This window comes from Perca flavescens, chromosome 15 (assembly GCF_004354835.1).
Source record: "Perca flavescens isolate YP-PL-M2 chromosome 15, PFLA_1.0, whole genome shotgun sequence".
In the NCBI taxonomy this organism is placed as follows: Eukaryota; Metazoa; Chordata; class Actinopteri; order Perciformes; family Percidae; genus Perca; species Perca flavescens.
In genome coordinates, this window is record NC_041345.1 from 26520177 (window position 1) to 26545970 (window position 25794).

General features: G+C 41.5%; 1 protein-coding gene across 1 annotated transcript in view; it reads left to right on the forward strand.

Annotated features, from left to right (window-relative positions):
- si:dkeyp-72e1.9 (syntaxin-binding protein 4) overlaps positions 1–25794 on the forward strand; it is a 115361-nt gene that overhangs the window by 88430 nt on the left and 1137 nt on the right. Inside the window, exons 9-20 of the mRNA XM_028600453.1 lie at positions 1091–1197; positions 1392–1533; positions 1974–2046; positions 7187–7275; positions 10807–10903; positions 11602–11729; positions 12045–12137; positions 13149–13214; positions 13556–13640; positions 13691–13854; positions 16722–16838; positions 25544–25587. Of these exons, the coding sequence (XP_028456254.1) occupies positions 1091–1197; positions 1392–1533; positions 1974–2046; positions 7187–7275; positions 10807–10903; positions 11602–11729; positions 12045–12137; positions 13149–13214; positions 13556–13640; positions 13691–13854; positions 16722–16838; positions 25544–25587 (1205 nt within the window). The remainder of the gene's footprint in view (positions 1–1090; positions 1198–1391; positions 1534–1973; positions 2047–7186; positions 7276–10806; positions 10904–11601; positions 11730–12044; positions 12138–13148; positions 13215–13555; positions 13641–13690; positions 13855–16721; positions 16839–25543; positions 25588–25794) is intronic.

Sequence of the window (25794 nt, forward strand, 5' to 3'; positions counted from 1 at the left end):
CATGCGGCTCTGGTAGATGTTTGTGATTGGTCGTGCTGTGCAAACACCGCCTCTTTTATGTGAACGCACGCGTCGCTGGATTGGGAAACCCTGGGTTGACTGAACTGGTTGTTAACCACCGTCGTGACACAGCTTATGCGGAACCGCGGTTGTTAGTTTAGGTGAAACCGGGTAACTGAAATAAATCCAGGGCATGTTGATCTTGATTTGGTGACAGTAACAAATTTCAAATTAGAAATGAGTCAAGTTATTGGTTGCATTTGAAGCAGGAAGTTTTGCATCCAATCACAGTAATGATGTTACCACATAAATCAGACAATGCAGAGGCAATTTAGTGATATCCCTACTGTTGTCGTCGTGAAATAAAATCCAGAGTCCTCTTTATAAGAGACATAGAGAGTGTGGTCGATTCCGAGACAAGACCTTCAAAAAGTGGTCTTGAGACCAAGACCGATCTCAAGTACTACAACACTAGGTTCCACTTTACTTGAGGTCAAGGGAATTGGTCATGACACCATTATAAAAGCTTTTGACAGTGTAATCAAACTTTATGACATCTTTATGACAAGTACAAATTGTTTTTTTGTAGCTGGATATCATTTGTTGCATCTAAATATGAATGTGGATAACATTAGTGATAGTGAGATGCTTGCTACAGCTGCACTTCTAGTGATGAAATGGCGAAGACAGCATGTTTTTTTCTCTTACTCACTGCTTTGTTTTAACGACATTTGCCCTCTTCAGTCACTCTCTAGGTCGCTCAACCATATGTTGTGCTTGTGGGCTGTGTTGAGCCTCAGGGCCGGTTCAGACCGCTGCAACGTTCCAGATCGGTTTTGTTTCATCGCGAATCTCTGAAGCTCTTAATAAATCTTTTTAAAATTGGTAAACAAATATATTTATTTTATTTTATTTTCACTTTCCATGATCCGTAACTGATAGTTCCCCCAACCCACATGATTCGACGATCAGGCGACAATAGGCTAGACTTATCAATTGGTCTATGACTATGACTTTGAAAATTCTTAGTCGGGGACACCCCTAGTTTCTTCAGCCCAGCATGACTAAAGGCTGTCTCTTTGTTGTGTAGGATGGACGCCTGAGGCCCGGAGATCAGCTCATTGCCATTAACAAGGAGTCCTTGATAGGTGTGACCCACGAGGAGGCCAAAAGCATGCTGAACAAAGTCAAAATCAGGTGGGTGGTGCTTGTAGATTGAAATAGTTCATTCAGTAACTCAAAGTGAGTAACGTCTGTGAATCTGTGCGGAGACTGGGACCACAGTGGGGATTAGTAAGCTATGCACCCTGCAACGGCCGTCTCTTTCTTCTGCTTAGATCAGTGTGTACGTGCTTATGACTTTGTATTTGTATGGATTTTTTTTTCTCCAGCCAAGACAGTGCTGTGGAGATAGCCTTCATTCCAGGGAAAGGACTTTTCCCAAGCAGCACATCTCTCCACAACGGGGTCCAGCGAGCCGCAGGCAACAGCTACAACTCCGGACGCTTAAAAGTCCACATCAGATCACCTGAGGTCTGCTGGGTTTTAGGCATCACAAACATACCAGAATGTTTCAAGGTTTTTGACATTCTGTCAGTGGATTTTCAGATTTTGCAACTTGTATTACTCTAGCTACATAAGTAATTATAAACAGCAGAAGCAGTATTTCACACTGAACCAAAAGTGATCAGGCTTGGGTTTATAAAACACATATTAGGCTCCCCATATCAGCGTACTCAAAATATAAGTAATAATTCACAATTTATAGGGAAAAGAATTGATAACTGGCATATTAGACAGAATTTAATGAATGACTTTGTGATAATCCAGTAGAAAAGCAGGCTTTGACATCTGGCAAGTCAGACCTGTCCTACCAAATCAGTTTCAAAGCCTCACCTTTGGAAACCCTAATGACTGGGCAGTGTTAATATAAACATGTCTTGTGTGTCATGTACCTACATGTTTCTTTGTAGATGTGTGCAGAGGAGCCAGCCCCAGTGTCGTCACCTTCTCCAGACATCTGCCCACCAGATATCCATATTTCAGGTAAAACACGAAGCCCAGTTTCTTTTTTGTCAGCTAAACATTCACATACTCTACTCCAGCATAATATAACAAAGATAGGTTTCAAGATTAGTAATACTGTTAACACCAAATTCCTACCCAACCTGTTGTGTAACTTAAAAATAGTAACGAATTTTAGCCTGTTTTTAGGTGGCAGGAGTGAAAATTAATCATCCTCAACTCAACAAACTCATATCCTCATTAGTTGTGTTCTGGTTTCAGAACCATAAAGACAGTTGGAGAACAATTAGATACAAAATAAGAACTAGAATCTACAGGATGATTTTTTTTTTTCTTCATTGGCAACTACCATGTTTTTCCCATGGGCCACAGATGGGCGCAGGTGCATTTGCTATTTAAACGATGTGGGCGCTGGACGGGAAATGGACAACTGCGTCGGTCTTAAACTAGCAAAGACACCTGCGTTGGGCTTTGCGCTGTGCTGTGCCGGGTGCAAGATAGGGCCCAGAAGAACACGTTTGGTTTTGATCTTTTCATGGGGTTTAATGACAATAAGAGAATTATAGAATATGCCAGCCTTCTGCTCTTAGAAAATACACAAGTATGCATGTTTGTATAATTACTTTCTGTATGTTTTGGTGGTTATTGGTCCTGCGATGATTACTGCTCTTGATTATAACCCTAACACCCATTTCATACCTTTCACCATTCAATTTCAATTCAATTGATCAACAAAACATTATTGAAGGGCACAACTAATGGGGCGTCCGCCCTATTCACTATATTCCTGTTAACTTGTACAATACAGTTTAACAAAGCAGCTATGCCATAAAATAACCTTTAACGGACGTTTAAACACAAATCAGAGTTGAGATTTTCAGTGATATTTTCCATGAAGTCCCTGAAATCGGACACATATTAGATAAACCCATCTGATCCGGGAATGAAAAACGGGGAACATTTGCTACCTCACAGAGATTGGGGATTAAGTGGCGAGAAGAGGATGGGATTAAATAGAAACCACAGCACAGTAGGGGACCTCCGAGTACACAGGAATGTGAGGGATCATGAAAAAGTACCATCTTGATAATCGAGGGTGCAGTTCGTTATCGTTTCATCCTCCCTCTTATCCTCTGTGTATCTGCATAGCAGCTGCTGTTTCAAACACAAATGGAAATCTCTCTAACTTGAGCCTACACAGCTCATGGATGATGATTAATCAGAATTTTTTTTTAAGATGCTCTGCTTTGCTTGTAGTCATCTGATGCCTAAAGACATTTAGTCCATGCCGATACAGTGAACATAGGAGTCTGCTATGTTCAGAGATTCTGATTTGTCTCAATGTAATATGAGAAAGGGATCGAACCACCGACTTTCCGTTTGGTAAGCGAACGCTCTTACCACTTGAGCCGCAGCCGCCTTTGTGTTTGTAGTCCCAAACGGGACACTGTGTGGCGTAGGATGGATACAGTCTATCAATCCATCAACCTATGAGACATGAGACAACATATTTTTACGGAGCCCCTAAAGGGACATGGGAATTTTTTTATTTTCTGTTGTGCACAAGATAGATTTCTGGTGGGCACAAGAAACCAATCTGAGTACCAGTCAGGATGGTTGCAGAGGAGGAGGTTTTCATCTTCCTTAAAATGCAACGAAATATTCCTGATAGTGTCATCAACAAACCTGAAGATGATAAGGTTTACTGATTTCATGCTGTGAATGTGAAATATTAACTTTAGGTCAAGATACTTTCGCCTGCAAGAAAAGAAAAAATCCCCATGTCCCCTTAGGGCCTCCGTACATTTTTGCTGAAGGAGATAAAGTTTGAAAACAATTTAGAGCGTTCAAGTCAGTTTCTAGTTAAAGAGAAAGTGCTTGATGATCAAATTGAAAGATTGCAAACAGCTCTGTTGTTAGGGTAAGACCGCGGGTCCCAGCTCAAAGCGTCCAGACTGCCCGGCCCAATCCTATTGGCCTGAATTAGCCCAGCCAAGGTTATTTCCTAGGTGTTGTGAGCACTCAGCTCCCCTCCAGGCTCTTATTGGTTAAGCCAGTTGCTAGCCATGACAGATGTCAGCAGTTTGTGGTGAGGTGAGCAGATACAAATACTGGCTGGATATTTTTTTGACATTGACTCCTGACAATAAATCATGTCTGTGCTTCAACTTAAGCCTCCTCACACCATTGATGACATTGGGTCATTCACACTTAAATTGAGAGGTTAAAGAGGGATCTGGTAGGCGGGGGGGCACTTTAACCCCTGTGAATACTTACATTACTTATACACACTCATGTATTTAACTCTTTGACAGCCTCACCTTCCTCTAAGCTCTGACCTGTTCTAAAGCCCAGCATGGGGAAGGGTCATCGGAGGCGTTCAATCCTGTTAGGTAGATAAACCGAACTGCCCATATGTGTAAAACCCTATTTGCACGCAGCTATTATCACCTGGGGCCCTACTATATATTGTAGGTCATCTGTGCACATCTAACATAACACAAAAGTTCCAGTGTTACAAGTAAAGGTCAAGAATGAACTTTGAACCTTTTGAACTTTGAGGGTCGATACGATCTTTTAGCTTGTGACAGCCTGTGGTTCTATACCAATCTTTGGAAACCTATGAAATCAAAATAAAAGAAGTTTTTTTTAATATGCACAAAAGATTTGTAGTTGAAGAACAAAATGTTACAATATCTAACTAACGTGTTAACAAAATAAACCGTATCAACGGTCAGGTCACAAAAAGAACAGCTTTTGTGAGCATTTGAGTACAGATTTAAAGAAGTGTGTGTGTGTGTGTGTGTGTGTGTGTGTGTGTGTGTGTGTGTGTGTGTGTGTGTGTGTGTGTGTGTGTGTGTGTGTGTGTGTGTGTGTGTGTGTGTGTGTGTGTGTGTGTGTGTGTGTGTGTGTGTGTGTGTGTGTGTGTGTGTGTGTGTGTGTGTGTGTGTGTGTGTGTAAGGCCTCATTCACACTGCCTGCGTCAATAGCCTCTATAGCCTCATGAAGGAACTTGTTTTGGTGGAACGTGTATGTTCAAAAGTAGTTTTAGTCGTGCAACAGAAAACTCAGATTGGACAGATAGTCTAGCTAGCGGAAATAGACTATGTCAATTCAGTCCAACATGTCAGTATACTGTGTACATGTCAGTGTACTCTGGTTGTTGAGGTTACGGCATATTGGATGTTGAGGTCTCTTAAGCACAAGTTTTCACTGCTGTAACTCAAAGTCCCCACACTGTGTGTGATACTGAAGTTCCACATTTTTGCCATTGCTTTACACCCAAAAGAAGGGCCAAACTTTGTTCTCTTTAACCGTCACAATCCCGTCTTCTCTTATTCTTCTCCCGCCTTTGTGTATCTTCACCGTTGATATGATTTTTTCACAAAGTTTATTTAGTTTTTTTGTACACATTTAGAAACTGGGAACTTTACACTAGAGTGGCAACAAATGATGAAAACAAATGATGTGGAGTAGTAGGTTGGTGTAAACAGGGTTTAAAAAGCACGGCTGTTGTTATGACAGCAGATCTGTCAATCATCACCGCCAGTCCGGGGTGGGGGGGGTACAAATCCTTTGGGTAGGACGAGGAGGAGGGTAGCCACTGAAATGAGTTCATGGGGGGAGAGCAGACACAGACACTCAGAGGAAAGGTTCCTGTTGCCATAGCGAGCAGACGCACAAATCTGGGACAGACAAAGTCATCAAATTAATATTAGGCATTGGCTGCCTGCCCTCCCCTCTCTCAACGTTTTCCCTCACTCTCGTCTATATTATCATCCACCTTTCCTCCACTTCTCTCTTTTTAATCATCTGCTTTTCACCCCCCCCCCCCCCCCCCCCCCCCCCCCCCCCAACACACACACCTCCCCTTCACCACAACCACCCACTTCCACCAAAGCGACAGAGAATATCTGTCCATCCACTCTGATATTACAGATTATCCAATGATATGGTCCTCCTGTTGTTTACTAAGTGTTCCGTGGCCTCACATACTCTCTCCTCATCCTGTTTAAAGGCCAATATCTCATACAGATGCTGCATTTTATACACTGGGATATTTTGTGCCAGAGGCATTATGTTTTTCGGGTTGTAGAGGCATTATGTTTTTCGGGTTGTCCCGTCCATCCGTATGTCCCATTCTCGTGGACACGATATCTCCGGAACGCCTTGGGGGAATAACTTCAAATTTGGCACAAACGTCCACTTGGACTCAAGGATGAACTGATTCAATTTTGGAAGTCAAAGGTCACTGATCTCTCAAAGTGTGTTTTTGGACATAACCCAATCATTCCTATACTAATAATGAAATTTGTGATAGGATACAATGGTGAAGTGATGACATTTTATACCCAAAAGGTCAAAGGTCAACTTCACTGTGTCATCATAATGCTGTTATTGAATGCCATAGCTCAGGAGCAGAAGGGGAGACCTTTGGTCAGATACTGAGTTGGTGACACTCATCCTGAAACTGCGGATTGTTTTGTTATCTTCTGTGCTGCCGGGTTGTAGATCGGTGTGAAGCATCCATGTTTCGCCAAGAAACCCATTTAATATATTTCATATTTCATTAAATTCCTTTAAAGTCTTCAGTACACATATTATAATCAGTGTAGACAGACATAGATGTAGGGCTGGGTACCGAATTCAGTACTTTTTAGGCACCACCGAATTGCCTCTAAAGTTTCACGTATCGAAAAAAATGCCTCGTCATTCGATACCCAGTTTCAGTACCTAAGGAGTGAATCTAATCCGCGTCAGTGAGCCAATCAGCATGCAGCATGCTTCTACCAAGATCTAATAATGTTTGTGATTGGCTGTCTAACGTTACACGTCGTAGAGACACGCAGGGAAAACTCGACGTTACACAGAGTACCTCTCTGTGTAGGAGATGATATATAAAATCGTGCTGTAATGTTGTAATTTCTTTTTGTTGTATAAAATTGGTATTGAAAAAAGAATCCTTTGGGATCCTGTATCACTTTGATACATACCTACGTGGACGTAAACTTGAACTTGACCGGTTGGCAGAGGCGTTCAGCTGGAAGCCAGTAATTCTAGTTTCATGCAACTGCTGACTCCTGGTCAGTGCTTTTCCCCTTTGCCTTACACAAAATCAACCATATGTTTTCATTTGTCTTCTTCTTTCTCCTTTCTCTAGGTTCAGCCAGCCAGAGGTCACCAACAGGGGGCAAACCTAAGATAACACTGGACCCCTACATACGCCTCAAATCAGACAAGTTAGACTTGGTGAGTCTTGTCGTCTGGTCAGATGGTCAGAGAAGTTATTATAAGAGAAGTTATTCTTGAGCCATGCTCATCTCCTGGCGTGTGACGCAAAGCATGTGTGGAGTGGTTTATTCAAGCTGTGGGGCGTGTACTCCTTGTTCTAGGTTTATTTGCCTAGGTAAGTGCATGCTCATCCACCTTTCTCCATTTACTACTATTACATTTACTCCAGTACTGTAGTTAAGTCCAAATGTTGAGGTACTTGTACTTGGCTTGAGTCTTTTTCTTTTCATGCCACTTTCTATTTCTACTCCGCTACATTTCAGAGAGAAATATTGTACTTTTTACTCCACTACATTCAACTGACAGTTTTAGTTACTAGTTACTTTACACATTAAGATTTCTGCACACACAAAACACATGTAGTTTATAAAATCTGATGTTTTATTCTAAATTAAACTAGCCAACAATATAACGGCCAGCTGAGATGATTAGACCATTAAACACACAACTGTTTGGATTTACTTTTACTACTACTACTACATTTTCCTGATGATACTTAAGCCTGGTTCACACGGCAGGATAATTAAGCCGATTTTAGCCCCGATTCACCCCTCCCGACAATCTTAAGGATGCTCCGATTATCATAAAATAATCTGATCAGATATTCCTGCCGTGTGTGGTGTGTTAAAACTGCTCTCGTCTGCTCGGAAGGACGTCGGGACCTCTCCGATCTCAAATTGGGGATATCCAACATGTTGGATTTTTTTGGCCCGATTTCTCCTTGTGTGTGGTGTCCCCCAGGGACAAACGAGCATGCAGCCTGTGGACTGTGGCGTGTAGCCAATCAGAAAGCCAGGTGACGAGGCGGTGAGGAAAGCACCTGGGAATGCTCGGGAGTCAAATCGGTTTGTGTGTGATGTGTTGATTTTGCCGTGTGCTGCGCACCACACACTGTACGACCAAAACTGTTAGACCCGTGATTTTTTATCGCCGTGTGTGGGGTCTCTCAGGATTGGAAAATCGGACGACAATTTTACAATCGTCTCGTGTGAACCAAGCTTTACACACTTTAACTTAAGTAAAATTTTCAATGCAAGACTTGTGTGGTATTAGTACTTTTGCTTAAGTAAAGGATCTGGATACTTCTTCCACAGCTGGTTGTGGGTCATTTCGGTTTGACTGATAAGCGCTCTTGGAGACTTTAATGACAAAAATGGTTTGCTAGTATTAGGTTGAGGGCAGGTTGTATTTAATGTCAAGTTGATTTAAACAAAGATTCTGATCTTACAAAACTAAGGCCTCTAGTTTCACAGTGCTAATTGAAGGATTAACATTTTTTGTACAGGTCAACACTCCTAAACTGGGTGATCTTGATGTGTGTGTTCTGGTAAACTGACAACTGTGATGTCATGAGGTTTATGGTGGCTGGTTCCACTGTTTATCATGCGTAGGTAACCTGTCAATTACATCTCAGAGCAACACAGAACATACATTGTCACAATTGCGAGCTTTAACATAAGCTGCTGTAAATATGCGAATACTCATTTATTAATTGGAGAAAATGACAGCAGCCATCACACACACTCCTAAAACTGCTTAATGTTCAATTTAAAGGTCCCATATTGTAAAAGGTGAGATTTCATGTCTGTTTTTATTATAAAGCAGGTGGAGGTGATATATAAATACTGCAAACGTATCAAAACGCTCAGTCCTCAGGACTTCTGTACGTTGTGATGTCACAACTATACTATAGAAAGGTAGAAAGACAGACACAGAGCCATTACAGTCATTCCCCAGCTGCAATGATGGTGCAGAGATGCAGTGAGCAAAGAAACGCTGACCAATCAAAGCAGACTAAGCTTTTTCAGAAGGACGGCTTAAATGCTGTACACAGTCCCTTTATAAAATCAAACCATTTCATGGAGGCTGAAATCATAGATGTAATGAACAATATGCTGCTGACTATTATCAGAGCCTTACCAGTCGTGGGGCTAAAAAAGGAGAGGTAATGGAGTCGTTAGATGTCAAAGGATTCATCCGCTGGGGACCATAATTATCCACGCCAACATTTAATGACCACATGGCCAGTATTGGTTAAACCCATGTTCTCAATGAGCTTTTATTATTCTCTCCATGGGTGTTTTGATGATGGGAGTGGAGAGCACTGTCTAAGGTGTTCAGTTGGGTTCCAGAGCTTTTGGTGACTGTGCAGAACATAGCTTATGATCCACAACCTTTTTTTCCCTACTCATCAAAACATTCGGCGAGCCCTTGGGACCTGTGTGGAAGACTTTGCATTCAGCATGTTCCTACACTTGTTCATTTAGGTTTTTAAAGAAACTCCACAAAGCGAACTTACGCTGCGGGTTCCTCTCTTTCTGATTAACTTGCTTTTTCACCCCCAAGCTCTCTCTTCATCTAATTATTGATCTCTCTCTGCTTGCTTTATCACACTTGCGCTCTTCATCTGAACATTATTCCATCCCTCTCAGCACATTCGCCCGCTGCCTGGCCTCCAGCTTCCTATCTCTCTGCTGATTATCTCTATTTTCATCTGCCTCGTTCTGGCGCTGCTCTCTGTTCAGTTTTTTTTGTTATTATTCAGCTTTGATATTAATTTAGCTCAGCAGTAGTTTAATCCTAATTTACCAATTCGTTAATGGGATTAGAGTTTAAATGTTGACTGCAGGCATAATTCTCTCTTGATCTGTTGGCTCCTTTGCCAAATTGAGAGAGGTGGAATGATGATGGATGCTTGGACAGTACAGTGCCTGTTGAGAACATGGGAATGGGTCGTTTGCTGGCCTGTGGTGTTGCTGCCTGCAGCTTTCTCGAGAACCGCTCATTCAAACAAGCTCACACTCAAGGACAATTTATGCTTCTGCTTCAAATCGACGCCAATATGTAAATAGTTTACGTTTAGGCGCTCGGCCGTCGCTTGGTAGCGCTGCATTTCCCCCGACTCATTTCCTGGTTCTCCTTCTCCATAAACAACATGAAATAAAAGAGAGGGTTAACTTTTCCTGCTACAGATTTCCCACCGTGGTCAGAAAGCACAGGGACAGACACTTTGTTTCTGTCACTATGACTCTAGAGTCGCTACTCGCTCCAAAGCTAATCACCGTCACTCTCTCACTTGCTCTACCACACACTCCCCACACACATATGCCAGCCCTGCTATTCTCTTAAAGAGATCGATGTGTATTGTGCAAGTTGCGATCCCGATAAAAAACGTATTTATTGTGCAGCCCACTGCCTAGTGCTTCTATTTGAGTGATGTTGTAATAACAATAATAATAATCCTAACTTCATTTATATAGCACATTCCAAAACAAAGTTACAAAGTGTTTTTCATTCAAAAACAACAATAAAACTAAAAACATCTACAGGATATACGGTAGGTACAACGAATACCATGAGCTGGAAAATGATAAAGCTAAGTTTGTTTTCCTGAGATCTTCAGGCAGGGAGTTCCACACCTTTCAATGCAATGGCACCACAGTCAAAAATATCCCTCTCTCTGTTTGTCTCTGTGTCTCTGTTTCTCAGGCTTTGTCCTATCTCGGCTTGGATGTCACAGAAGAGAAGAAGAAGAAGTTGAGACAGAGTCTGACAATAGACCCACAAGGCACTGTGGCCTATGGAGGTGAAGCGCGTGCACACACACACACACACACACACACACACACACACACACACACACACACACACACACACACACACACATATACGTACACGCACACACTTCCAGTTGTGTCAACAGCAAGGTGAAATATCAGTGTTGAAATCTTGTCAAATCACAGACTCGGTGTGTGACTGACTGCTTGTGTCACCTGTCTGTGGTGTCACTTTGTGTGCATGACGCATGAAGCAGCTCTGTGTCTTGTTTGTAGCCAGGCAGACAGTCAAAGGGCTCCAGACCTGTAACTCTCATTTACTACAGGAGCTGCTTCATCAATGTTATATTATGTAATGATATTTGTTTATTACTAATACTAATATTACTAGGGCTACACAATATGAGGAAAATATCTAATTGCGATTATTTTGACTGATATTGTGATATGAGTCACGATATCGGAGGGAACGATCATTTTTGTATCATTACTCTCATTTTAACGCCCCACATCCACCAAATCATAACCCTAACAACCCCATACATCAGCTCAATAGAATATATACAGTATAAATATAACAAATTAAGTGTATGATATCAATTTGAAATAGCATAAATGACAATGTATTTTATTTGAGTGAAAGCATTTTATTATTTGGTGTTCTGGCAGCCATGGTAACTCTGTCATCAATAGCATTTTGTGTCTGTGCTTGTCTGTCGCCTCTCAGACTTGGTGGAGGCCACCCGGAACATTTTCCAGGAGAACCTGGAGGAGCTGGGTTTAGGGGCGGGTCCCTTCATGTTCTCCTATCACGAAGCCGCTAGTTTGATGGACACGTCCGCCTTCCACTCCCCCGTGAGCAGTCCTCACAGCCTCTCACATGCCAGCACTCTTATACAGATTACAGTGAACAGATAACTTACAGCCCAACCTGTAAAATACTCCCAACATCCCAAATGGCCACCTTTACACAGGCTCACGTGTTGTTACTAGTACTGATCATTGGTATATCTAGTAACATGAAACAGTGAAGAATATACCTATAGTCCTCTAACTATTCCTAAAGAAAGGAGAAATAGAAAACACATATAGAACTCTCATGTAAATGCATTGACACAAAGTCATAAACATACAGTAACTGTCTTTTACATGTACTGTGTGCGTGTGCAGACATATGAATCAGAGTGCAGCTACAGCAGTGAGGAGATGGAGCAGTTTCAGACGGAGGTGAAGCAGCTGCAAACCCAGATGAAGCAGCTCAAGGTGAACACTCACACAATGTGTCGGTGGATGACAAAGCTTATGTGACAATAACAAATTGTTGTTTCAAAACCATTATAATTTGTCAAAGATGCTCTCGGTGCATTTCAGCGCAGAACTTTCAAGTTACACTACTGAGCCAGTAGGACGCAGAGTTTTACTTTATTTTCATGTACAATCAGCACACAGCTCTAAAATGAGCTGTATGTTTGAACATTTCACATTGCAATCCTTCAGATTTCAGTCCCAGTATGTTCCAACACTCCCTGCAAAATATATATATATATATATATATATATATAGCAAAAATGACAAAAGCCACCAAAAATGTTATTGACCCGTTTTTAGTAAAAAAAAAACAATGCCATCGCTGAGTGACAAAAGCATTGCACTTCCTGTGGCTGCTTTATAATAAAAGCCAACCCATGGTTCAGCAGTTGAATGCTAGTAATTGTTACGCAGCAGCTGCTGGAAAGCTTGGTTTGCACATATAGCTCTGATACAGCTGTTTGACAGAGCGATCACTAAAGAGCAGGACAATTAATGACATCACACACAATAAGACATAAGTGCATGCATGCATTTTTCCTTGGGGTCCCTGTGTACTAGGGTACACTATTTGAATCCAAGGGGGGATAGTTGGACTCCTCCACTACCAATGAAAACTCATAAGTAGCGAAGTAATTTTACAGATTACATTACTTACAAATACGTTGTTGGAAAAAGCTGAGTTTGACATGAAGGATTACAACTTTAGTGTTTGTCAGAGTCAAAGAAGCCTCTGAGACTCTGGGAAGAAAGCGTAACGTGGCAGCAAGCCAACAGCCAAAGCTCAGTTGGAAAATAAGTGACGCTTTACATATTCTAACCAAATGAAATGACATGAGGGCAGGAGGGATTGATTTCTCTGTTATGTAGCCTGGTCTCACTGAGCCACTGAAGGCTCGGACCCTCTGGCCTGATGATTTCAGCTGTAGACACCTCCCGTGCTTCATCTGCTGCCTTTCTCGGCAGGTGATGCTGAAGGACATGGAGCACAGCAAGAAAAGCCTGGAAGAGGAGCTGCAGAGGACCTCTGAGGTATGTGGCGACATACTGCATGGCTGCGTTATTAATAGTCGGTATAGAAGTAAATTATGGCGTGCCTGGGTAGCTCACCTGGTAGAGCGTGCGCCCCATGTACACTTCCCTGGTCCTCGTTGCAGAGCTGCAGGTTCAACTCTGACCTGCGGCCTTTTGCTGAATGTCATTCCCTCCCCTCTCTCTCTCTCTCTCTCTCTCTCTCTCTCTCCTTTAATGTCTAAGCTTTTCTATCAAATAAAGGCCTAAAATGCAAAAAAAGGGAGTCTAAATTATGTTGTATTCAGCACGTCGCCGCATGTGAAAATATGTACTGCTGAACATTCTGTTGTCTTTTCCAGAAAGCATGTCTGACTGTGGAGGAGAACGCCCTTCTGAAAGAGTCTGCAGGCAGTCGGGCGGGGCTGGCGCTGGGCGGGGGCCATGGTGGCGGGGCCGCGGTGGCGGGGCCGCGGTGGCAGGGGTCGCGGTGGCAGGGGCCGGGGCGGCAGGGGCCGGGGCGGCCGGGGCCGGGCAGCGGCAGGCCAGCAGTGCAGAGCAGGACTACGAGGAGGTGATCCAGCTGCTGGAGGCTGAGATCAGGGACCTGAAGAACCAGCTGTCCAGCAAGAGGCAAGCACGAGGACTGGAGGCCACCAAGGTGAGTCTCCAGACACTTGACATTGTTTTCGTGTTTCATTTCCCAAGGGAATATTGTATTTTTAACTCCGTTGCATTAATTGAAGTGCTTAAATTATTAGTAACTTTGTAGATTTGGAATTTATATACAAAACATGTAATTAGCAAATACATTACATACCAAAAGTTCTATAACATTTACGATGCATTGTCCAGCTGCACCGTCAAAATATATATATTTTAATTAATAATATATACAGTGTATAATAATAATCCAATAAAAATACATATAATAATTTAACTCTGAATGAGTATGTCATAGACAGCCAGGTGTTTGCCATCCTGGTATTTTGGAGCCAGGAGTGACCATATTTGGACAAGAGGGCAGTCTTAGCGGTGGAGACCCGAGCTAGTTCTGAACTCTGGTGGATTTCTGAGGACTATGGTTAACTGGTCCTCAGATCTCTGCAGGGTAAATCCAGACAGCTAGCTAGACTATCTGTCCAATCTGAGTTTTCTGTCAACTTTTGAACGTACACACGTTCCACCAAAACAAGTTCCTTCCCGAGGCTATTTTGCAGCGGCACCGTGGCTCCGTCAGGTGCTTAGCACCGCCCAAGACGACTGAGATTGGTTTAAAGAAATGCCAATAAACCAGAGCACGTTTTTCTTCCATCCCGTAATGCTGTGTGGACTAGCCAGACCTTCCTTTGCAGCGCTGTGGAGGAAGGTCTGGCGATGCAAGACTACTTTTGGACTTGCAGCTTGAGATAGCAGGAAGAGAAGGAGAAAGTGACCTTTTACTTGTTGGGTGGATTTTTTTGTTGAGAATGTGGTCACACTGTACATTATTTATTTTTTTGTGGTGAGAAGGAAATTCTCAGTGATGTCTTTGTTACATGTGTTACTGAGAAGCAGCAGATTTCTTAAATTTTCTTCATGTTGTCTTCACGCTCAACAATCTCTACCACGACCAGACACTTGTTTGAGAAAACACAAGCCAGCCAATCACAGCTCTTGTTGTCCCCACGCAGTATCTCTTGTAGCAACAGAGTCTAGTTACACGTTGTGAAACGTTACAGCGGCTGTGTGTTGTTCAAAAATCTGTCTGAGCTTGTTTCTGTTGGATGGCATCACTTTGAGCACCTGTATCACCTGCAGCCTCTCCAGCTAGTATGGACCCAACAATAGACTATGCAGACATGAACCCCTCTCCCTGCAGATGATGTTGTGTGGGATTTAAAAAGCATTGAGCCAAGCTTTTCCTTTCTTCTACCGTACCCTCCCTCCATCCTCCGTTAGAGCTGCCGGCGCTGCAGCAGCATCGGTGTGCCGCAGCTTTTCTCTGTGAAAACGCATCAAGGCGCCTCTGTTCTCTCCAGCAGCCCGCTTTGATGAAAAGACGGCTTTGTATTTATTTCCTCTGGCTTTCAGGCTTACTGCCTCACTACCTGTGGCTTATTCTCTCAGGTAGTAAATCCTGCGGCTGCACACTGGCACACACGTGCATACATACAGTGACAAAGATGATGAGAGAATAATAGAAATGGGGAAGTGTTTGAAAACTCTTCATTTACACAAATGTGACAGCTGCTGAGTACATGAGTTTAAATACATAGTTTGATCAACCGGAACTTTCCTCCTACCCTTTCTTCTTTCTATCTTTTATTCCTTTCTTCCCTACTTCATTTTTTGTCTTTGTTAAAGACCATATCTAAAGTTGCTGTTGTATATCTGCGTTCCTTTAATTCTAAAACCTTAGACCTGTGTGGAGTAAAGAGATTGTAATCTTCCTCACATTAGCACAGGAAACCAACAGGAATGTCACATTTCCATCACAATGTGTCACATGGTTTTGACTGTAATTATGTCATATCATTGTGTCCTCTTCGTCTACAATGGTATTATGGCACCAGACTAGAGAATTAGCTCCACCAACTGTTTATCTCGATAAACCAAGTCCTTACTTTCACATAACCGTAGTGGATGAAAACTTGCCATTGCTCATTTTTTTCCTGTAAATTTAATTTAAAATGTCAGCAACAGCGATGTTGCAAATGAAAAGAAACACATTTATTGATTCATTTCAATTTCACAAAGTGATGCCTACATATGTCAGTTAAACTCAATGAAAGTTCAGTCTCATGTCGACCAAGCATCCACGCAGAATAGTAGTTATTGCAAAAGTACATCTACTGTACAAATTTATTGAAAGAAACTCAGGGACAGGGTTCGGATATTGCATTTACAGAACCGAAGTGGGTTCATATATTACACAATTTATTGTTGCTGTGCAGGGAAACCACAGTGCAGTTTCACGTTAAAAGTCTGTTTGCTCAGCTTGTTTCTCTGAGATCTTCCAGACATCTGATGACTCAAATCCTATATCCGGTTCAAATATTGAGTTAAAGACCACCAACATCTAAAAAGTGTATCAAAAAACTAGATAAAGAGTCCATGTCTGACAGCTTCTGGCAGACGACCACAACATTTGACTTATGCTCACTGACCGGCAACCAAATGTAACAAAGTGTTACCTTGAATAATATGACAGATTTTTCTGGGTTTGTTGGAAACATTTGGGATAATGAAAGTACTCAACTCAACTAAATATACATTCACAGAGCTTTAAACAGGGCAATTTTTCTTTCCATTGTTTTTTACAGGACGAGTGCCAGTTAAGGTCAATGGTAAATCATTAACAGAGATGAACTCCCTTCAGACCAAGGCTCTTAGTGTCTGTTCACACACTGTGTGTGTGTGTGTGTGTGTGTGTGTGTGTGTGTGTGTGTGTGTGTGTGTGTGTGTGTGTGTGTGTGTGTGTGTGTGTGTGTGTGTGTGTGTGTGTGTGTGTGTGTGTGTGTGTGTGTGTGTGTGTGTGTTGATCAGGAGGAGGTGCTAGATCTGAACAGGAGGCTGACGACTGTTGACTGCCAGCTGAGGAAGTCGGAGCTGAGCAGGAAACACCTGGAGATCTCCAACAGGAAGCTGCTGGGCTTTGCACAGGTAAGACTTTAATTGGATACCCTCACATTAAAGGGTGATTTCTTTTTTTTTTTCTCAACCTGGACCCCATTTCCCAATGCATTTGTGTCTAATATAGACTGATCATAAATCTTAAAATTTGGTCCATATTGAGCGAGATCACAGTGACGAGCCGGCGCAATTGGCACCCTTGATTTTTGTCTACTAAAAGTAATTTATTTTTATTTTTTTCACTAACAGGATCAGATTATTACTAAAAGTGTCTGACAACATTCATAAAAAAAGTCATAGTATAGTATGTCCAAAAAGTCATAGAATAGTATGTCGAAAAAAGTCGTAATATAGTTTGTCAAAGAAAGTCTTCGAGAACATGCAAACTCCACACATAAAGGCCCAGCCCGGACTGGGGATGGAACCAAGGGTCAGAGTCTGCAGTGCCTACTTGTGACTACCACTGAGCCACTGAGCCCCTGTGACACCAAATAAAGTACACTGAAAACAGTCATATCATAGTATATCGGAAAAAAAAGTTATAGCCTAGTTTGACGAAAAAGTCAATAAAAAGGTTATAGTGTAGTATGTTGAAAAAGTGATAAAAAAGTCATAGTATAGTATGTCAAAAACGTGCTGCTGAATCAGCATTCACACAATTAATGACCTAATACCAGGTCAGGCCCTAGCCTGTTCTTACCTGATATTAAAATCCGATCTGAGTGATCACAAGTGGACAGCTCTGATAATTTGTGTGTTCACCTGTCTGTAGAATGCGTCTCCAAATGCGTCCTGAGTGACCACCTGTGATGGGATCTCACTTCCCCGCTCCATATGCAAATAAACACGTACTTTATTTCTGTTTGCATATAAGCGTGTTGTGTATTAATAAGGTCAGTTGTTACTTTCACATTAATTAAGTAAAAAATGAAAAAGCGCTGCCCACGGTCTGTCTGTGTGCCGAACATAAACTGTATATAAAAGGAACATAAGGAGATGTATTGATGGTCGGTGGTAGTCTCGTGAGACAATCCTGATCTCGCGAGCTCCAGTTTTCTACTCGCAGATCAGCCTGGCATCTTGAGATAGAGAAAATTTGGAGCCGTTCGCCAATCGACCGTCCAATCAGCGTTGGTTTTGAGGCGGGTTTAGGTGTGACGCAACGAGAAGCGACTGTTATTCTAAACAACATGGCGGCTTCCACGGATGAGATGAGCGTAGCTATCGCGCAAGTTTGGCAGATGGTTTATCCAATCAGCTAACTAGTATTTTCGACCCTTCCCAAAAGTTCTCCAACGGAAAGTTCCCAGATGGATATGCCGAGCAAATGCGAAGCAATCCATCTGGCGGAGTCAGGTTCGGGCGGTGGACTTTTGCAGGAGAAAAAAGATGTTTTTCGAATTCTGTGTTTAGCTCTCTATACGTTTGTATTTTCTAACGGAATCTCTGTGGATTGAAGTTTAGTCATGCTTTATGTTATGTTTCATGTTCACTTAGGAGTCCCAATAAGTTATTCCTGATTTTGCTACTTCATAATAAAAGCGTTCAAATACCAAAATAACGGAGGACTTTTATTGCGAAGAACTTATAGAAAATGAAACCCTTTCACAGCCACTGCTTTGACTGCTCATTTCAATGTTAACTCCAGTTTTGTAGTAGTAGCCTAATGTCCTACCTTGGTGAATTCGGGGATGTTTTTTGAAAATAAAAATAACGTTATTTTCAAGGCAAACGATCGCCACAGAGAGCTCGAGACAGCCAGGCATATAATAGCAGGCAGCACGCAGGAACACAGACACACTAATAACAGAATATGTTAATAGCAACCACAACACGATTCGCTCAGTGTTTTTTGTGAGGCTAGCCTACGTATTTCCGCTCACACTTGAGTAGGCGGTCTTTAATGTGGACACAGGACACATTCCCGTTTTCACTGCTATTAGAATATGGACACATGCAGCCTATACCACCTCCAAATGTGTTTTTTGCGATCCGATCTCAATGCGTCCTGAGAGTGTTCTCACCAGTACTTAGAACAGTCCACTTGTATTCTGATCACTCAGGACGGATGTTAAAGGTGCTGTAGGTAGGATTGGGAAGATCCAGGACTTAGCCAAAAAATGCGAACATCTGCAATATTGCTCTACTGCTGAAAAAGGACCGGGACCCCACGAACGTCTCCTCATATAGACCTGTCTCTCTTCTTCCGGTGGAAACCAAACTGTTAAGCAAAATTTTAGCTAACCGTCTCAATAATCATATTTCCAGAATCATTCACCCAGATCAGACAGGGTTTATCCCTAATCGACATATATACTTCAACATGAGAAGACTATTTAACATATTATATAGCCCTCTTCGTGACAAGGAAGATACGGTCATAATATCCCTCGATGCCGATAAGGCTTTTGACCGGGTAGAGTGGCCATATATGCTGTCTGTATTGGTAAGATTTGGATTTGGCAATTCTTTCATTAAATGGATCAAGATTTTATACAAAGAACCCAAGGCCTCTGTAGTCACAAACCTAAATAAATCAGGTCCTTTTCGGCTTTATAGAGGGACACGCCAAGGTGATCCTCTGTCTCCATTTATCTTTGCTCTTGCTCTGGAACCCTTAGCCTCCTGTATACGCTCTAGCCCCGAAATACACCCTATAACACATATAGGAATTCATCACAAGATCTCGGCCTACGCAGACGACGTTATATTATTTATTTCAGATCCCAAAGCCTCTATATCTCCACTGCTGCAGCTAATAAATAAATTTGGCTCATTTTCAGGATACAAGATAAATTGGGGGAAAAGTGAACTAATGCCATTGTCAAACCTAGTAGATATGGCATTCCTCGAGACAACTCCATTCAGAATTGTATCAGATAAGTTCACAAGTCTGGGTATTATAGTCACAAGGAAGTTGAGTCAGCTACTACGTCATAACTGGGATGTGAAAATTAAGCAGTTGGAGAGGAATATACAGTTCTGGAACACCTTACCTATATCAATGGTAGGGGCGAATCAACGCCATCAAAATGGTGGCCTTGCCTAGGTTCCTTTATATATTTCAATCAATCCCTGTATGTATCCCTCAAAATCACTTCAGACAGCTGGATTCAATTATATCATCCTTTATTTGGTCCGGCAAAATACCTAGGATCTCAAAGAAACATCTTATTAAAAGCCGGTCCGAGGGAGGTCTCGGCCTGCCTCAATTTAAATCATATTACCTGGCTGCAAATTTAAATATCTTTTCATTTTGGTTGGGGTGTCTACCAGGCAACAATTCGGATGAGATGCCTGCGTGGCTGCAAATTGAACACCTCTCCTGTCAACGCACCTCTCTACCTGCTCTTATTAATAGTCCAGTAAAGATTAAGAAGCACATGTATAATGATAACCCTATAATTTATAATTCTTTAAAGATATGGAAGCAGGTAACAACAACTCTGAAAACACCCAAAGTTTATTTGGATTCTCCTATTTGCTGTAACCATGCATTTAAACCTGCACTGGATGATGTAGTCTTCTCGAACTGGAGGGAGAAAGGCATTATCACTTTGAGAAATGTTTATATTGAGGGTCGCTTGGCCTCCTTTCAGCAGTTACAGCAGGCATTCCAGCTCCCGGCTTCCCATTTTTTTCGTTTCCTACAGTTGAGACACTTTGTGAGGACTCATGTTCCGCAATATGAACGTAAACCTCAGCATGTAGTATTAGATAGTTTTTCTCAAATCAAACCATATACAAGGGGTGCTATATCTAAATTCTATGGTATCATACAGAATGTGAATAACACATTGTCAGACCCATTTAAGGAGGCTTGGGGGAGAGAATTAGATATGGAATTCTCAGATGAGATGTGGGAGAATTGTATTAAGAATGTTCATAATAGCTCAATCAATGCAAGACATAGCTTGATACAATTCAAGGTAGTACATAGACTACATTATTCTCCCTCCAGATTGCAGAAAATATTATATATATATATATATAAGTGTCATCCCAATGCATTAAATGTCGGAGTGAGGTAGGAACACTAACCCACTTATTCTGGTCGTGTCACAAGTTACAATCATTCTGGAGCTCCTTGTTTGAGTTCTTCTCTGAGGCCTTTAATCATCCATGTAACCCAGACGCACTCACCGCATTGTTCGGTGTGGCCAATCCAGATAGTGTGAGGAGTAATTGTGAAGCCAAGGCTATTTCGCTCTCAACATTGTTAGCCAGAAAGCTGATTTTACAATCTTGGAAATCTGAAAGGTCTCCTACATTTGTAATGTGGCTGAGGCAGCTGGGTAATGTCCTACATTTGGAGAAAATCAGGTACATCATGTCTGCTAAAGAGGAACTATTTTTTAAAATCTGGCAACCTTTCCTCGATTTGATGTCTAAAAACTAAACTCGTGCTACCCTGTCGCTGTGCCATTCCCTTGGTCTTATGTCCTGCTTGTCACATGTCGACAGCTCCTGTTAAGTAACCTGTTCTGCTTTGTATAACACCACCATCTATTGTTACTATGTTTCTACTTCTTTGTTACGAAAACAATAAAAATAAATACACAAAAAATGCGAACATCGACAACTTCTCAGTCCCTCCTCCCTTTCTGCTAAAGTCCAAAACGTTCTCCTAAGCTCCTCCCCCCACAAGGGAGAATTAATGCGTGTGCATGAGCAGTGATTGACACGCACTTAGACACCCCCCCAGCCCTGATTGGTGCATCTGAACAGGGAGCTGTGGATTTTTGCAAATCGCGCTACAGGTAGGTGGTGCCAGAGGAGCCGGATTTTATTTATTTTTTTAATGACCTGCTTCATGTAGTTCTACTGGAACATAGGGTCAGTTTCAGCAAATATGACAGAAAGTTAGTTTTATAAGGCTTACCTACTGCACCTTTAATGCCAAGTGAAAACGAGGTCATACACCTGCAAGACCTTCAGTAGATGGAAACTCACATCTTAGAATCCGTGCAGCCTGGGACACTGCATACACTGGATTCAGCACGCAGTTCTGAAATCCCACCAAAGTCCCAAACCTTCCCATGTGTCCCATAAACTGTCATGGAGGCAGTCTGCCCCCCAGTGGCTGAGAGACACTGCAGCGTGGTTTTTGCATGAGGCCCAATGCCCTGGTCGGGTCTATAGGTTTACAGGAGTCCCAGTCTGCCTCTCATTCAGACCTTTCTGGAAACATTTCATCACCTTCACCCTCTTCTTGTGACTTTGAGGCATTTGTTCAGGTGTCACGTGTGAAGACCTGACGTCTGTCCTCGTTTAGTGTTCTTAAAAATATATATACAGGCATACAGTACAGGCCAAAAGTTTGGACACACCTTCTCATTCAATGTGTTTCTTTATTTTCATGACTATTTACATTGTAGATTCTCACTGAAGGCATCAAAACTATGAATGAACACATATGGAATTATGTACTTAACAAAAAAGTGTGAAATAACTGAAAACATGTCTTATATTTTAGATTACTCAAAGTAGCCACCCTTTGCTTTTTTTTTTTTTTTTTTTTTTTAAATTCTTTATTTTCAGTCAGCAAAATAGAATTACAGTATACACAGAACATGTACATACTTTGAACAAGTAGGGAGAGAAAATTTGTGCATTACGTATATATTATTATTGTTTATTATTATTATGTTAAATAGTCTTCTCATGTTGAAGTATATATGTCGATTAGGGATAAACCCTGTCTGATCTGGGTGAATGATTCTGGAAATATGATTATTGAGACGGTTAGCTAAAATTTTGCTTAACAGTTTGGTTTCCACCGGAAGAAGAGAGACAGGTCTATATGAGGAGACGTTCGTGGGGTCCCGGTCCTTTTTCAGCAGTAGAGCAATATTGCCGATGTTCGCATTTTTTGGCTAAGTCCTGGATCTTCCCAATCCTACCTACAGCACCTTTAACATCCGTCCTGAGTGATCAGAATACAAGTGGACTGTTCTAAGTACTGGTGAGAACACTCTCAGGACGCATTGAGATCAGATCGCAAAAAACACATTTGGAGGTGGTATAGGCTGCATGTGTCCATATTCTAATAGCAGTGAGAACGGGAATGTGTCCTGTGTCCACATTAAAGACTGCCTACTCAAATACGTAGGCTAGCCTACTCATTCAAAGTATTTCTCATGTCACAAAAAACACTGAGCGAATCGTGTTGTGGATGTTATTAACATATTCTGTTATTAGTGTGTCTGTGTTCCTGCGTGCTGCCTGCTATTATATGCCTGGCTGTCTCGAGCTCTCTGCGGCGATCGTTTGCCTTGAAAATAAAGTTATTTTTATTTTCAAAAAACATCCCCGAATTCACCAAGGTAGGAGGTAAGGCTACTACTACAAAACTGGAGTTAACATTGAAATGAGCAGTCAAAGCAGTGGCTGTGAAAGGGTTTCATTTTCTATAAGTTCTTCGCAATAAAAGTCCTCCGTTATTTTGGTATTTGAATGCTTTTATTATGAAGTAGCAAAATCAGGAATAACTTATTGGGACTCCTAAGTGAACATGAAACATAACATAAAGCATGACTAAATTTCAATCCACAGAGATTCAGTTAGATATACAAACGTACAGAGAGCTAAACACAGAGAATTTGAAAAACATCTTTTTTCTCCTGCAAAAGTCCACCGTCCGAACCTGACTCCGCCAGATGGATTGCTTCGCATTTGCTCGGCATATCCATCTGGGAGTATTTAAGATCTTGTGAAATTCTGCCCAAAACGGTTTGATCTTTGGGCAATCCCAAAACACATGCCAGTGATCAGCCTCCCGAGCGCCACACAGCCTCCAGCATTTAGCACCACCTGGGTCAAAATGTTTTTTTTGCTTCGGTGTTATAAAAAAACGAATAAGACATTTCCAATTAAACTCGCGCCATATATGAGTTCCATTGAAACTCGCATATATTTAACCAGTCATCTGTAGATATTGACACGTTGCTTTCCTTTTCCCATTTTTCTTTTATGTAGTCTGTGGAGTGGGTATTTTTCACCAGGATACCTTTGTAAAACTTAGAAATAACCCCCTTAACAGAAGTATTTTTGTATTCAACAAAAATCGTTTTTAGTATGGGTCATTAAGGTCTGTTTTAGCTTTAATATTATGTTCAAAATAATTGCGTACTTGCAGGTATCGAAAAAAATCTGAGTTTTCAAGATGGTATTCCTTTTTCAGACCCTCAAAATCCCTTAATTTTCCATTTTCAGTGAGTGAATAGAAAGTCATTATACCTTTGGAAATCCATGATTTAAAACAATTATCCGTCAATTTTGGCCTGAAAACAGGGTCAAAAGCACACCACTTGAATTATCTGTATTTTATCATTTAACTGATACTCTCCTTTTACTTTATTCCAAATTTTTAATTGGTTTTGAGTATCCTTTATAAGCTTGTCTAGGTTCGTACAGGCCATTAATGCGTGAATCGGAGGGTCCTTCATGATTGCGAGTTCGATATCTTTCCACCTGGCTTGAAAATTTGGAGAACATAGGTTAATAAAGGGTCTAATTTGGGCTGCGTAGTAATATCCTTTAAAATAAGGTAACCCCATTCCCCCCTCCCCCTTCAAGAGCTGCAATGTTTTAAATTTAACCCTAGGTTTCTTCCCTTGCCAAATAAACCGAGAAATGATTTTATCTATTTCTGAGAATTCTTTTAAGGAGATTTCTATAGGAAGGGCTTGAAATAAAAAAAAAAAGATATCGTGGAAGGATATTCATTTTCACACAATCAATTCTATGACTCAGACTAAGAAAGGAAACGGAGTTCCATCTCTTGATATCTTCTCTAATTTTTATCAAGAGGGGGCCATAGTTCATCTCTGCAAGTCGTGAAACATTATTTGGTAAGTGTATACCTAAATATTTCAATGAACAATTATCCCATCTTAGCCAAAATTTGTCAGTAAGACATGTCGGGGGGGAGTAATTAAAAGCCAACAATTGAGTCTTATGTACATTCAATTTATAACCAGAATAACTACCAAATTTTTGTAAGATGTTCATCAAATCAGGAAATGAATTAGAAGGGTCACTTAAATATATCAAGATATCATCTGCGTACAGAGCTACCTTATGATCCTCTCCTTTTATATTAACTCCCCTGATACTTCCTGTCTATCTCAGCCATTGTCCGAGGGGTTCAATATAGAGAGCGAAGAGTAAAGGGGAGATCGGGCACCCTTGTCGCGAGCCTCGGTGTAATGTTTGAAAGATTGCCATTCATTTTTATTTGAGCTGATGGTTTGTCATACAGTGTCCGTATGACATTAGAAAAATTTGAATGAAAGCCAAATCGTTCAAGAACTTTGTGTAAGAAAGCCCAACTGACCCTTTGCTTTTTTTGATAACTCTGCAAACCCTTGGTGTTCTCTCAATGAGCTTCATGAGGTAGTCACCTGAAATGGTTTTCACTTCACATGTGTGCTTTGTCAGGGTTAATTAGTGTATTTTTTTCCCCTTATTAATAAAAAAGCAAAGGGTGGCTACTTTGGAAGAATCTAAAATATAAGACATGTTTTCAGTTATTTCACACTTTTTTGTTAAGTACATAATTCCATGTGTTCATTCATAGTTTTGATGCCTTCAGTGAGAATCTACAATGTAAATAGTCATGAAAATAAAAAGGAAACGCATTGAATGAGAAGGTGTGTCCAAACTTTTGGCCTGTACTGTATATTGTCACAGAAGCTCCCATAACTCTCTCCCTCCGTTATCTCTGTCCTCAGAATGTCCACAAAGTGCTGACGACACCCAGCCTGTTTGACGGCGGGTAAGAGACTCTGAAAATCACGTGATTAGTTAGCCACAGCTGTGCCATCAGAATCCTGCTGTAACACTCTCCCCGTGTGTGTGTGTGTGTGTGTGTGTGTGTGTGTGTGTGTGTGTGTGTGTGTGTGTGTGTGTGTGTGTGTGTGTGTGTGTGTGTGTGTGTGTGTGTGTGTGTGTGTGTGTGTGTGTGTGTGTGTGCGTGTGTCAG